Source organism: Pagrus major, chromosome 8 (genome assembly GCF_040436345.1).
Source record: "Pagrus major chromosome 8, Pma_NU_1.0".
Lineage (NCBI taxonomy): Eukaryota > Metazoa > Chordata > Actinopteri > Spariformes > Sparidae > Pagrus > Pagrus major.
In genome coordinates, this window is record NC_133222.1 from 8,715,395 (window position 1) to 8,730,900 (window position 15,506).

The 15,506-nt window shown below is 42.3% G+C and overlaps 1 protein-coding gene across 1 annotated transcript in view; it reads right to left on the reverse strand.

Annotated features, from left to right (window-relative positions):
* The window catches only part of sema3d (sema domain, immunoglobulin domain (Ig), short basic domain, secreted, (semaphorin) 3D), a 32,729-nt gene extending 25,051 nt beyond the window's left edge, over nt 1–7,678 (reverse strand). The window contains exons 1-2 of the mRNA XM_073472006.1: nt 7,644–7,678; nt 1,046–1,307 (exon numbers count right to left, since the gene is read on the reverse strand). Coding sequence (XP_073328107.1) covers nt 1,046–1,253 — 208 coding nt within the window. The 5' untranslated portion in view covers nt 1,254–1,307; nt 7,644–7,678. The remainder of the gene's footprint in view (nt 1–1,045; nt 1,308–7,643) is intronic.
* Nucleotides 7,679–15,506: the final 7,828 nt, after the last annotated feature.

The following is a 15,506-nucleotide window of genomic DNA, read 5'->3' on the forward strand; positions in this document are numbered from 1 at the left end:
ATATGGCCCCATTAAAAAGCAATCATCCACGGACTGATGAACTGCTTTATTTTATCAACCAGTTGGTTTGGAACAAACATAAAATAAGACAAACTGTAGAACTAAATACTAGCCTAACTGCTGAGTAAACACTGTCCCTTGCAATCATTATTCCTTCAGCTACTTACATATATTTATGTTGGACACTCAGGACATGCATGTGTATCTATTTCCAGCCATACTGGCTTTTGGAAAGCCTTTCACCAGTAGAGAGCTTTTTGGAGGTTGAAGTCAGAGCGAGTTTACTTTTAGGTCACAGCGGGGATTCAATTTTATGGAGCAAGACTGAAGTTCATTTGTGTGGTTTCTTGCAGCTGATACATTGCATGAGGGATGGAGACTTTGAAGTAAAGTTTGAGCTGGAGTTTAGAATGGGTTTTAGAGGGAGCAATAATTTAGCTTTCCCCCCGGTGGCACAAAGCAAACAGACTCAGTTGACGCTAAACTAAACACATGGACAGACTGCATACTGCCGGGATCGGCTAATATACACACAAGAGATTGAGCGACAGTCTCCTATGGACCAAGAGCATCAACGTGACATGTAGTGTATGTTCTGAATGTGAACTAGACATATAGGACCGGACTGCATCGACACAGTATTTTATTAAAGCTGACTGCAGGTTTATGTAATAAGGACTCATGACGAATTATGAAGTGGACTCATGGATCAGTCAGTGAGATTTAAATCTCTCACTAAACTTTATAGTGATGTTTCTAAGGCCATTTACTTTAACGGGGCTACCAATCTCTCTTTTGACTTTTTCTCTTGGCTGTGTGCTCAAAATCACAAGAGAAATAAGGACAAAGGAATGGCTAAGTGCTACCAGACAAAAATGGGTGGAAAAATAGATGGTGGAGGCTGTTGGCATGAGATAAAATATCCAAAATAACTCAAAAATTACACAAACTTAATTTTGCCCTGGACACATACTGTAAAAATACATAATTATCAAAGTTAATGTAAATATCAAACCAATCAAATCAACAATATTTCAGTTCTTACCTCTGTGGCTGAGTTGGACCCTGGGGACACTCTGTTTGATGCTCGCTCCAAAAGGGAGGGTGGCCAACAACATCAATCCCACTAATGGGACCCCGGGATGGGCTCGTACCTTAATCCTCTTCCCTGTGCTGCCATAATTACTGCCAGGCATGCAGCGCAGAGCCCCGACTTCATTCACACTCTGATTTACAGAGCCCTCTGTCTTCATGGCGTGTGGATGAGAGGTCTCGCTCCGTTTTTCACTCTGTCCTTTTCTGCAACCCTGGAGGGAGACCGGAGAGAAGAGTCAAGCTAGGGAGGAGCAATCATAAGTGTGTGTGGGTGTGCATGAGTGTGTATGTGCAGTCTCATCTAACTGCATGCAGGATATGTACACAGGTTTCTGTTGGGGCTATTCAGCTGTTTCACCATGGAACCCTGCAGGCATGTCCACTTCTCTTTACCCGTCCTACATCAGCTGTTGCCTGTCTCTGGCTTTCCTTTTGTGTTGCCTTTAAATCTGTTTGCCCACAACAAAGGTCAGGCTAACAAAACAGTCGCATTCTACTTTCTTTCACTCCGCCATGCCTCTTTCAGTTTCTCACTCTCCTCATTCTTCTTTTGACTTTGATAACTTGTTTAATTCTTTAGCTTAAATGATACTCGCCAATAGTTTTAGCATTGGCTGATGACCCTGTCAGCTCCTCCTTTATGGCCTGTAAAAAAAATGGGCCGTGTCCTGTCTGGGACTTCACAGTGCATTAAAGAGAGCTGCAGCGCGGACACTGGTTCACACTCAGCGCAAAGTGAGACGTATGAGCGAACAGTCATGGGAACAGTCTGTTACTAACAAGCGAGGAGAGCTTGAGCGATGTGCGCTTATTGAACACGGGACAAAGTAAAGTGGCAGAAACTTGACATATGTTGGTTATTTATAGTAGGGAACTTAAACACTTACACGTTGGAAAAATGTGACGACGTTTCCAATTGTGGTTATTCTAAGATGACGAACGTCCAACTGGGACTGAAAAGTTTTCATTACTCCTAGTTTCCAGTAGCACCTATGTGATGTGCATGTACCTACACTGCTTCAAATATGAAACTGTGATCATCAAAGGGCTTGCTACTGAAAGCATGAGCCTGCACAGAGATTTTCTTTCCTTCTCTTTACATTAAAAGTCCAGTGTGTGAGATTTAGGGATGTTTAGGGGCTTAAATGGGAGCAGGCCTTTTACCTTTTTTGCTGAGGGGTGTTCAGTTGGTTGCAATCTATAACCTCACCGCTAGATGGATCCTACACACTGGACCTTTAAATGTGCAGTATTTATTTTCTGCCACTAGGGGTCTCTCAATCAAAACAAGACAAAAGACATTCGTAGTGGGGGATCATGGGAGATGCTGTCTTCAGTGTCAAACAACCAATGAAAAACAGGTTATGTGACTCAAGACAGAAATGTCCATGGATGAGGTAATGCTTTTTTTTATTCACATTAGATTAGTCACATTTGCCGAATTCCTCCCTCACTCTCTGACACATCATCTTCCTGTTTCCCTGGAAGGTGTGGCAGCAGGCGAGCAAATGAAACGCACCATTAACTTGAGTAAGGTCATGTATTTCTCTGGGTTTATCCATTGTTGGAAACATTTGGGATACACAACACAACAAAGTCAATTTCAGACACTTTACTGCAGAAATGTTACTTATTATATCTTCCATCCACAAATATGAGAAGCATAGTTTCCAAGAAATTGGAAACTAAGCCTTAATGAACAAATAATTTAAAAGCTTTTCTTAAAAAAGGATTATTTGGCATTTCAAATCCACAAAAGCTAGATACTAATCCAAGAAACTAATACCCAGTGATTTATGGGAAATGAATCCTCATTCTTTTTAATCAATTGCTCCTGATTTAGTCTGAATCAGGTGCTAATCAGCACAATTACATGCCTTTAAGCAGTATGTTTGTGCCACCTCAAGAAAAGTGGTGCATCCTGCCAAGTTGTTACTTGGAAAGCATCTTTACCTCATGATAACCTTATTATAGCATCACCCTAAGCACGTACCCACTGAGTGTTAACAGTGTTTTCAAACCTGCATTCCTGCACATTCCACCGCCATCTAGCGAATAATTAACCAGGCAATCGATGAAGAAATTAATGAATGCATCAAAAGAATGCTCCCCCCGCCTTATTGCTACCTCTCCCTCATTACTTTCCTTCCACCCCCATGTCAGATAACACATATCAACCTGTCTTGTGACAACATAAACAGTGTCAACCTAGATTAATAGATCCACTGTGCCACACACACACTCGCATATCTCACATGCTGGAACTAAGCGTGTTGCGGAGAAGACACAATCACTGTTTGGGACGAATGCTGCCTCTGCAGCGCCTGGGAAATAATATAAGGCGACATTTTGAGCACATGCATTCATTATTGCGTTGATTAAATGCAAAAAAAACGCCGTGCTGGCAGGCAGGTACAAGCTGTAAAATCACAACTCATTTCACTTCATTTATTATTCCCTGTCCGGTTTTGTCATGTGGTGTTTGAAACTTGAGTTCATTACTGAGAATCAGGGCAGAGTGGCACCCATCCAAGCGCCCTGTAGCTTTAAACTGGCGAGGATTAGGCCCCGATAAACAGGCTGCTGTTTAAATAAGATGACAAATTGAGGCACCTTCACACCTTCGGGGTTAGAAATACAGATATAGAGCTGTGTGTGATGGATGGGCAATCAGAGACGGGAGCGAGAAAGCGAGCGGGTTTAAATCCGTGCAGTCTTTGCACTCCTTCTGAGCGACAGCGATAGTGCTGGTGGTGGGGCTCATCCTCCCCGCGGTATCTGCAGGGGCACAGTGACATGATTTCACCCATGTGAGTCGCGTTCGGGTAATGTATCTCTCTGCGCCGCTCGAGTGCCCACATCTGTCAGCGGCGCAGGCCTGTGAAGCACTCCTCGAGAAGAATACAGCACAAACAAAGCAGTAAGCTCAAGTGTGACAAGGGGGGCATTAAGAACCCCCCATCTGTTAAGAAGGATGACAACAGGAGATTGAAAGACGAAATATGCTTCGCCACTCAGTCAATAATTCGGAAAGAGTGAACAAGAGAGATAGAGGAAAAGAGAGGGAGAGGTGAGAAAGAGAAGAAACAGACAGCTTGTGCCATGTGGGTTAAGCTAACACCCCTGTTTCCTGGCCGCCAGAGTCCCTGTTGTCTTTGGCAGCATGGCCGGCACACGTAGCAGGGGGTGATGGGAAACAATCCTGATGGCGATGGTGACAGATTTAAAGCCAGCCGCCAACATGGTGCTGCTGGCTTCTGATCTCAGCCCAACATATAGCATGTTAAAGATGTCACCTCCTCAAAATATACTGGCTTTGGGCTCAACATCAAACAAATGCGGCGTGCCGTAAAATAACCGTTCACGAGCAGCTAGTAATTAACAACGGTACAAAATTGATAAAAAATAAAGTTGCCATAAGAAATCAAAAGCAGCTGGACTTTTAAAAGACGTCGCTTTTCATGTAGAAGTCGTCAGCAGACATGAGGAAGGAGCAGATGGTGAAGAAGTGCTCTTGCCACGGGCATTCTCACACAGAGACCACCCCTAATGAGGCATTTAGCAACACCCAGGTGCCCTGTAGAGTCCACTATTATCAAAGCCCTCCATCTCCACAGGACAGAGTGCATTAGCACGGCTATTTGTCTTTATTCCCCGACCACAGGCACTGACCTGGCAGAACAACATAGGTAATTGTTTCTAGCTCTCAAGACATTAGATGTTTTTCTTGGCAACAGTCAATCATCTTTTTTTTTTTTTTTTCGCATTTAAGCAAGCATGCAACTCCCCAGTGAGTCTGTGTGAGTTCACGTCTCGTATAGGGAAAATACAGGACAGCCACCGCGGGTCACACACCGTTTGTGTTTTCACTACACGCAAACTATGAAGCATACACAAGGAGCATTACATTGTAAAGTTGTTCTGAAAGCTATAACTCCAGTTAAAGATGGCTGTAAAGAGGAAACACAACACTTTTCAAACACAGACAAGCACCACTCTTTTTCCTTATGTCCTGGCACTGTGATGTGGTGTATATTTTAGAGACAGGATCATATATTTTACTTTGCATAACAAGCTTAAAGACTTCTTGAAACAAAGCAAAACAGCACTGTCAGTCCAAAGTCCACTAATAAATACTAGTAATATTGATCTGACGGGTCCAAGATCTATATGTTCTGACTTCTGTCTAAACTGTTTTGCCTTGACAGCATTAACACTACACATACTTACTCCAGATCTCACCGTGTTTAACTGTACGCTGAGAATTAACTGTTGCCATAACAAGTAAATATGAAACATGTGATCCTCGCGGCAATGCGAGATTATTCTGGACTGAGATCACAAACCTCAACCTACACACTATTATACGAAAAGCCTTTTTGGCAGCTTTTAAAGCATCACTTATAGCTGACTTTTTTTTTCAGTAATTTGTTTACCCAGGTCATAAAGTAAACACCAAGGCAGCAAGCTGTGATTCATTTTAGATTTTAAACACCAACATTACTCCACCTTATCTGAGTGAAACACTATCAGCTCAGCATGTGTGTATCTCCTGGGAAATTACGTATCACTCCAAAAAACCAAAGAAAAATAAATTGCCAAAATATCCCCTTACGCACAGAATTTAATCATGCAAACGTGGTGATAAAGACAGATACGGGGCTTTGAAGTTGAAAACACTGCAGTTACTAACCCCGAAATAATGAATAAATGCATAGTACACAGCATGCCAGGTAAGGATATCTGATACCTCTCTGAGGACCAGGGGCAAGGATCATTTGATCCCTTGCCATTAGGAAAGTCTGTATTTCCTGCAGCCCTCTACCTTCTAATAAATCCAATAAATCAGAACTCCACAGGCTGCCTGATTACAGAAAGCCCCTCTCACACAACTGAACAACAGTGGAGTCCTTACAGTTAACTCCACGGCCCTGTTACGAGCGTTTATGTGAGGATTTCTCTCTGTTTTGCATCGCATAAACACATTCACAACACCACATTAAAAATGACAGACGTCTCATGACAACCACGCTTTGCATGAAATCAGTGAATGGCGGTGCCCAGACGAGAGGACATTCCTGTGGAATTCCTTCCGTTTTCGTCTGCGGGGATAAACCGAGGGAGATGGATAAAATTCCTACCCTGAGGTCCTGTCTGTCCACGTTTCGTCCCTCCCCAAGCTGTTATCTGAAAACACCAGTAAGGGAATACTCTGTGCAACTGCTGGTGCGGTAACCAAATACACCGAAGACAGATAGAAGCGCTGGTGCTGCCTTTGTTGGAGACTCGCTTTATGTTAAATTTTGCCGTTTAATCCTCCAATTTCTGGGAGACGTAGCCCACAGCTTCACTACTCAACCATATACAACTGTGACAGTGCCAGCTCAGGCCTGTTGTCACACTGAGGGTCAATGGAAAAGGTGGGAAAGTGGGCGTGAGAAGCGATATTGGATCTGCGGTTTAACTCTTTTCAATAGAGAAGATGGAAAAACAACAAGTGGAAACAAAGTCGAGTGGCTATTCAAAACAGAGAAGCAGCTATGTAACTGAGACAACGGCATATGGATAAACATGCCGATAGGTTCGTTGATAAGGGACAACAAAACAAGTAACTCTACACATGCTGACCAGGGCATGACTCGGGTGCGCAGCTCTGAATGTGTATGAGAGTCTGCATGTATGAGCATATGTGCCTGTAAGCTAATACCATCCTGAGGTAGGCAGATGGGAGCAATGGGGCATGAAAGCTGACAGTTGTAAGTGCTCTCACTTGTCTTTGGATGGCCCGAGGATACAGGGGTACACCCGTGTGTGCTATGCAACAACTCTTCTCAAGAGCATTTTAAGTCTTCTACAAATGTGGGCTGCAACTCTATTGTTCCTTCTCTGGCCCAGGAAGGCTTTTGTAATGTGGTAACACTCATACCAGCTCCAGTACAGTTAAGCACAGACAGAGGAAACACTGAGCCGCAGGGCAGGCTATCCCAGCCGGGCCGTCTGTCTGCAAGTCATTGGCACCTAGCCGTTGTAGACTCTCTAAACACACTAAGTTCTGTAAAGGTGCCCTGGCTGTTTTGTCCGTCTGCACTAAAGGATTCCAGAAACATCACCATATAAGGTTAAGCTAGCATGCAGCATGGCTACAAGTATGTTTTAATAACACTTTGCACCCCGAAACCTGTTGAGTTTTGAGAAAGAACTCTTTCAGTGTTCAGTTTTCATCACCGTCCAGGAAAAAGCCTCGGCACATGAACTGCGTGTTGTTGTCACGGAGCGCAGGAATGGTGCTGTAGGCCATTCAAAACACAGCTGAACATCGATGCTGTGATTTTTAGAGTAATGTCGGATCAGTCCAGGCACGCCAAACAGAACCTGAGTGAGTCAGAGCAGCTATGGGGCTCAAGGCTAGCACAGCATGGAGTTTGAATTAATCGATACAGTGAACAAAGGAGCCCTCATAGCCCTTTGAAAAGCCCTTCAACCAGTCTCACATTATAACATATTATCAAATCCACTTTCCTAATCACCACCTCCACCACAGCACTCACAGAAATGAGTAAGGATACAGTTTTATCTGCAAAGCTTCAGAAGTCCACGCAGAGTGTATACATCTCCAGGCTGTGATTTCAGCAGCAGTGCTCAGTCGGCCCCATCTCCAACTCGACTGAACCTGTTTCTGCCTGTACATATAGCAGTCTGCATTAGGTATGTCTGGCACAAACCTCCGCAGCGACGTAATAACCGGACAATGTTTTAAGGAGGACTAAATATGTTTGTTAAGAACCATTTTTCCATGACAAAGAAGAGATGAAGACATCTTTAAACTGTGCCTGTATCAATATGAAATTTTTTTAGACTTAATGTAGATTCAAAAAAGAAAACTTCATTTTCCTTGACAAAAAAGAGGAGACAAAATATTGGAAACTTGTTTTTTGTTGTTTTTTTTTCAATGCTGCAGTTGTGTTTCCTGCACGGCACGGCACGATCTGATATTGTCATGTTGTTGTTGTTCCTCAAACATCTTTAATTCTGCTCCAGACCAGGACCGTCAATGAAACTGACCATTTAAGTCTTTGTAATGTCATAGCTAAGTCACTCTGGGGAAAAAAGACAGGAAAAATCTGCACAAAAGAGAAGCTATCGTTTCATACTCCTGTTACACGTTGTGAAAGGGTCTATATTAACCCAAATCAAGTTTTCCTAAACGTAACTTTGTTGCCTAAACCAAACTAAACTACACCAGAAATCTGAAAAGAAACAGAAAATAATAAGTTAACATTAAAATATGTTCCAAACAGGAAACAAACCCTGGCCTCCAGAGTTGAAGACTTTTATACGTAACCCACTTAGCCACGACGGCCCGCTTCAGGTGGAGTTTTTCTACGCTGTTTTGTAAATTAAAATGATCGACTATGACACTGCAAAGCTATGACATCGCAACAGCATCATTAGTGATGGTCCTGGAACGACATTAATTGCGATGTTCATGCTGCACATGCCTCATCAGGACTACATCAGCAGTGGGGCACAGTCAGGACTCAGAGTGTTATTTGTGTTGTTCAAAAGTTTGTCATGTACTTTGGGCAACCAAAAATTCTGTTTTCATCAGATAATGATGAGATAAAAAGTGATGTGAAACAAGACTGGGTTGACGAAAAAAGTTCTGTATAATCTGATGACTTAAAACGACTCACCTGACTAAAGACAAGAGGACATAAAATATTTTTTATCGACTATGCAGACTTTCAGTCAACTTCACCTTGACTGAAAAACAGGATGAGGTTGGTTGAATATGATCCAAACTAACAAGGATATTTGACACACAAAGGCTTAATAAAATACAACAGCTGTAAAATTAATACTAAGCTGGAGCGGCTGTTATTTATTCACCTCTAGTCAAACTGATCAAAAGCCTTGAAACACAGCCAGAGAAATCAATATCCACACAACTCCCATCTCTCTGCCTCCCCTCGACAGTCCCTTTAGCCTCTCTCTCTCCCTCACAACACCCCCTCAACCCAAAGCTCCTTGTAAGGAGTTAGATAAACCTTTAGAAGCGCAGTAAGTGGAGAGCGGGTCCTTGAGACTGTTAGACTGCAGGCAGGGGAATGAAGAATAAATAACTACACTATTAAACCCACCGCAGGACTGTTTCTGCACAGTAAAGCGACAAAGAGTAAAAACAAGGAGGTTCACCATCAACATGTTTAATGTGCTGTGGATCTGCAGTGTGGATCAGCTGGATGAGGGCTTGGCTGATTAAGCACACCTAGTCACATTCAATTTGAGAGAATCTGGACCCCCTTCCTCCCCCTATATAAACTACTATATACATCTGCAACTCTATTAGTCTCCCAGTGGTGTAAAAATAAAACAATCATGCACCATGATGCAGTGATTTGGGGTTTCAGCTGCATGAATTTGCAATTAAAGTGATTGTATCCATTCAAACAGCATCACTATCATCCAATTACTGTTTGCACGGAGACTGCTAATGTTTACAGTTCCAGTGATTCAAAAGGATTACACCCTTCTTATGGGTTTGATCAAATTCTTCATATGATCATAAAATCGTTTCGCAATCCATTGTGTTGCGTGAAAGCTTGAACAAAGCTGTTTATATTGTTTTGGGAGAAACGTGCAATTAGAGTTCTGTTTTGTTTTAAAAAAACTTTTCCAAGCTGCGAGAAGTTGAAACATCAAAACACCACAGATAGACGCATCAACAGCAGAGGAAGATGCGTAAATCTGCAACAAACCGTCTCCAAAGGCTGTGCACTGTCTTCATAATTAAGCCTGGACATGTTTGACAGGCAGTGGGTGAAGACATAACACTTTATTTGGCATCATCTTCAGTTTAACTTCTCATGCGTCTCAGCCTGTCCTCTGAACTTCTTCGGTTACACTTTACAATTAATATTCTGCAGTACAGTATGTGTGGAAAACGTTATAAGAGAAAAAACAAACAAACTGCTGCTAACATCAAGTAATGTCGGTTCCTGAATGCAACAGATCGCAACTGGAATAATGTGGCTCTTACCTGCGCAGCCTCCTCTCGTGCTGTGGACAGCAGCGCCTCTCTCCTCTAATCGCCGGACGCGCAGAGAAAAGTGAGCGGGAGTAGTGTGACACTTGCGCAACCGCGTCCCGACCAAAATCTACAGTGGATGGATAAACTGAATACTTCCCCCCCAAATATTTCCACTCCCCTTAATTGTAGTTAAACACACACTGGCGCTCTTGAACTCTTGGTGCACCCTCTGTGTGTGTGTGTGTGTGAGTGTGTGTGTGTTGGATGGCTGGTTAACTGAGTGGCAGCTCGCCGGTGGCAAACTCCCAGTTGAACACTGCCGCTGCTGCTGCTGGAGGGGAGGGGCCCCCAGCATCTGCACCAGCCAGGTCACTACACATCCTCAAACTTCATCCAACCCCCCTTGTGTTTTTGTAACAGTGTGTTGTTTTATTAGACAGTGCACAGGTCCACAGCAAAAACAACAAACATTAATTAGAAATAAATGTATGTTCTATGAGATAAGCATATAGGGGATTACAGTAAAATGGGGTAGAAAGGCATTAATAAGGCGTGCTTAGAATAATCAGTCGAGTCTGCAGTTGTTAATGTTGTTTAGAAGTTGATAATAAATGGATTCTGGTCCAGATGTTCTGCAGCCCTCTTCCAGGAGGTTGATGAAAGATGAAGAAAAAAAAGAAAGTGTAATGCTGGAGGAGGTTTTGGAAGCTTGTTCAAACCTTAATAAAGCTATTAATTACAGTTTATAACCCTTTATTAAGGAGGTCTTATTGGAAAGTGGTATGGAAGTATGACAAGAATGTTATAGATAACACAAGATACAGTGCGCTGGTTGATTTGAGCACCACGGGCATATAATGATAGAAGAAGATCTTTATTTTTATCACATTTATGGACTTCCAGACTGGTTTTCTGCATTTAGCACATCCCGGAGGAGCAGTGGTCAGCCAACGACATCGCCAGGGGACCAACTCCAGATGTGAGCCGGTGCCTTTGGTCGAGGCCACTGACCGGAGAAGTTACCTAATGTACAATGTTTTAATGGAAAACTTCTTAGGTTTTTAACGAGGGTCATTTTAATGTGGTAATTATACTTTTTTGTGGAAAAACCTTATCAGACAAATACTGCTGTTCCAAGCAGAGTATTTTATTTAAATTTATTTAAATAGACTGGTGTGGTGCACCAGTAGGGTGCTTTGGCACATCCATCTGACAAATGACTTTCACATACTGAAAATGTAAAAGACAAATTTCACCAGCAGCCACTGGATATAAATCTAAGGATATTACAATATTATAGGGTGGAGAGATTAAGAGCCTTGCATGACTTCTTTTCCAATAAATGGGAGTGACTCAGATGGAATTTATCACTGAGGCGCGTGTCCTGGCACAGAGAAAATCTTATAATTGTTATTTGGATCTGTGCGTGTGGAGAAGGCCGAAGCTGATCATCTTTTTGAACCTGGTGTTTTCTCCTTTGAGACTCCCCCACATGCACCGCCGGTGAGAGGAAAGAACAGCTGTATTTGGGTTCAGCCTGCAGATCCTGCTGGGTGGGATGCCTTGGCCGTGTGTCCTCTAACCAGGAGCGTGCGGTCCCAGTGATTCTGGAGTAAACATGGATTTCTTTGGCATTGTCCTTCATGTACACACAGACAGGAGTCCGTCCAAGTGCGCACAGATTTTTGTTTCCTTAAGCAGAAGTTGTGGAAAGGTCAGAGCCAAGTACTCACAGAGGTCGCATTCAGTTGAGATGAGAGCTGAGATGTTGGACCCAGAAGAGAGATCTGCAGCCCGTCCCTCTCCTAAATAGAAATGGGATATGCGTGCTGTTGTGCTTTGGTGGTGGTTAACCCAACCTGCTGCTCCTGCTCTGGGTGTGTGTCTTCAGCAGATGTGACCAGTTCCAAGTTACTAAGAGGATTAGGTTATAGGGTTAACAGGTTAAAACGGCGTCCTCCCTGCCCGATGGGAGATTTGGTGTCAGGGTGTGCACTTCCTCAGGACAACTCCCAAATCCTCACTCTCTCACACACACACTGTAAAACCATTAGTGATGAGCAGCACCGATGACATAAATTGTGTGTCCAGTATCCTCCCCATCCCTGCCCATTCTCCTGAGAGCTGTGCTAACCACTGTGTGTGTGCAGCGTTGCAAAAACCACCCAATAGTCATACTTGACTAAAAGGTATCGTTATTACTTTAGTAAAAGTGAAAGTCACCTATATGACTGGTACTTGAGTAAAAGTCTTAAAGTATCTGATATTAAATGTACTCAGGTATCAAAAGTACAAAAAAGTAAATTATATATTTATATTTACATGTATGTATTAACCAATATGAAGCATTTTTTTGATGATCAAATACATATACAGTTTTAGCCTGACAAACCGGCATACATTTCAAAAACTCAGTATGTTTATTATTTTTGTCTTAATTAGAGAGACAGGAAATAAGGGAGAGAAACAGGCACAAAGGTGGATTCAAACTGGAGATGTTACAGTTTATGTCTGGTATCTTAACCCCTTTTAACATGTTGGTTAGTTAAACGTATGTAATTTCCATCGTTTGCGGCTCTCTATCAAAATAAGTGTGCTGTCGGGAGAAGCCGCCGTTCAGCTGCTCAGAGACGGCTAAAGTGTCGGAGGGCTGAGGCAGACCTGAGGAATAACGTTTATATTGGATTCTGCTCTAATCTGGAGAAATTTACTGATGGGAGGAAAGTTAGAAATTGCTTTTTACCTTTGAAAATTTTGATTTATTTTCACTCCTGTTAATCTGCCTGACTGAAGCAGTGATCAGTGGAGGAAAAGATATTGTAAACATGAAGTAAACATTTTGATACAGAATTCCTACTTATTGTATCATTAAGCAACTGTTTGTAGCCTTTTTGTACAATCTAAAACTTGTCCAAAAAATCCTAGCCTCAAGAAAGAGAGTGACTGCCAGAATATTGTCTACTTTTTGTTGAAGGTTAATTGAGAAACAGTTTTTGGCAAATAGTTTAAGAAGATTTTGGCAATGTTCCCAGCACAGCTGCCAAGTTATTTAAAAATCAGGAGCAAAGACCGCGAAAGCCCAGCGAGCGGTCCGTTCTTCCAATTAGAGGCAGGAGCAAAAATACATTTTAAATTTGTCTCTCATCTGTTGTTGAGCCAAGTTCAACCTTGACGAGACATTTGTCCAAAGCTTAAAATGTCTGTTGAGCCTCAAAATACAAAAGAGTCGTACAGCAAAATGAAAATTGTGGTTAAACTACAGCTGTGATTATAGTTTGGTTTCATTTTAGTGTTTGGTGGTACAAAACTAGGGTTTCATTTTAAAGTGATTTTTCTGGCTTCAAGGTTGTATACACAGATAGACAGCATGTGAATGTGTATACAGTGTTGTGCACAAGGCACATGCGAAAACATGCTCATGCTTATTATCTTTCTCCCCATGTGAACTCCTGACAAAATGCTAGCTTGTTTTGTGTTTTGCCTATCCGTATCCCTTGATATATGAAGTGTGAGTGAATGGAAAGGATTTGGCAATGCAAGACATGATAAAGCAAACCAAAGAATAGCCCCTTAATCCTCAGTCATTTCTACAATGTTGTTATCCAGTTGATCCTCCATTAAGGAGGATCAACCGCTCAGTCTGGATGAGGTGGGAAGCTGCAGAAATGTGAGATCAGCAGCTAGTGGCTTTCAGAAGAATATACCATCTTGGATAGTGCTGATTATTCCCTTTATGAATTGTGACAGTGTTGCGAAAATGTAAACAGTGGAAGATGGTGGACGCTGGAGGAGGGAGAATATCTTATCTGAAGTCAAAGAGGAGCAAGGATGCAAAACCTTCTCTCATTCAAAGGGATTAACTCTTAACAAATTGGGCACACTTTCACTGGTACATGATGTGTTTGGGATACGTAAGTGGGCAATACATCACTTCACAGTGTTTGGTCCGTATTCCCTGTCCCATCTTCTTTAGGTTTGTCAGTTGGTAAAACACTGAAGGTTAAGTTATGGCCTCCAGTAGGCTGAAACGCTCTGCGAAATGAGGTGAGAGAGCAGAAATTTTTATAAACTCGGGCATTAATGTTCCATTAGTAGATTCGCAGTCTTCAGTTGTTTACAGAAAGAAGACTCTTTTTTTTTTAACATGCTTGTGGTATTCATGTGGGAGAGGGCCTTGTGCACAATAACACAAAGGGCACAGAATGCAGTGCAATCTGTGAGTAATTTCTAACAGTAATCGTGAAGATCTCCAGCGAGAAGGCAGTCAGCCAGGCCTGGTCACCCAGGGAGCTCCTACTCTGCTTGGGACACACACACACACACACACATGTAGGCCTCTGAGCTTTAGTGCCAATAGACTTGAACTGATTAACTAATCTCGATTACATGAGCTGCCACCAGGCTCGTAGTGCTCTAAAACAACTGGAGCAGAGCCTAATTATCAATGGTTGTTACTTATTGATGATTAGGGATAAGGGATCATTAATTAGATCTCAACTAGACATGTCAACAAGCATGGAGGGACTGTGAGTATCCCCAGAAAATTTGAACATACAGAACTGCAGCTGAGATCAAATAAACACAAATTTTAAAAAAAATAGGTGGATAAAGATGTGACGTTGTGGTGCCTCTTATTTACTGGGTTGTGTATCTTTTCCTGCGTAGTGGCTTATGAATGGTTTAGAGGACACCTTCACACACAGGCTCATCTTAAGCCTCTCCTGCTGTGATTCCCACACAGGTGACCATAAAGCTCTTTAATGTGCCCCGAAAATGATGAATGACAGCAAACACAATAAAACTATATGGCCCACATTCAAACAGCTGTCACCATACTTCAAAATGATGGCTGAGTTTGGACATCTTTAGTACAGTGCACTATATCACAGCACCGCTGGCTATTTTTCACACTGCGGGTGTCACTGTGCAAAAATATAGATCCAACTGTAACTGCCTCTCTGCGGTGTGTGGCTGCTAAGATGGAGAGTGTTCACTGTACAACATGGATTTAGAGGTGCTCCGCTGTGAACCGCTCATGTTCTCTGCTTGTTATGATGAATGCTCGCCATAACGTAAAAGTGTAGCATCAGAAGTTTAAAAAAAAAAAGGCAGAGTACATTAAATGAAGTAATGTCTTTAACAGTTTCAAGAAGCTTGTTCTTTTTGGGGTATTTACACTTTATGAGAGCATTTAGTTTCGAATTTAAAACTTTTATCTGAGAGTTCATTTCATGAGCCAGATGCATAGGAGACGAACAAGTAGACCAAAAGTTGCAAAAATATATTAATTTGCAACATTTCAGTACTTGACCTTCATCAGGCAAAAAAAGAAAAGAAATGCCTGATGAAGGTCTAGTACCCAAGCATCATGGATAAAGGT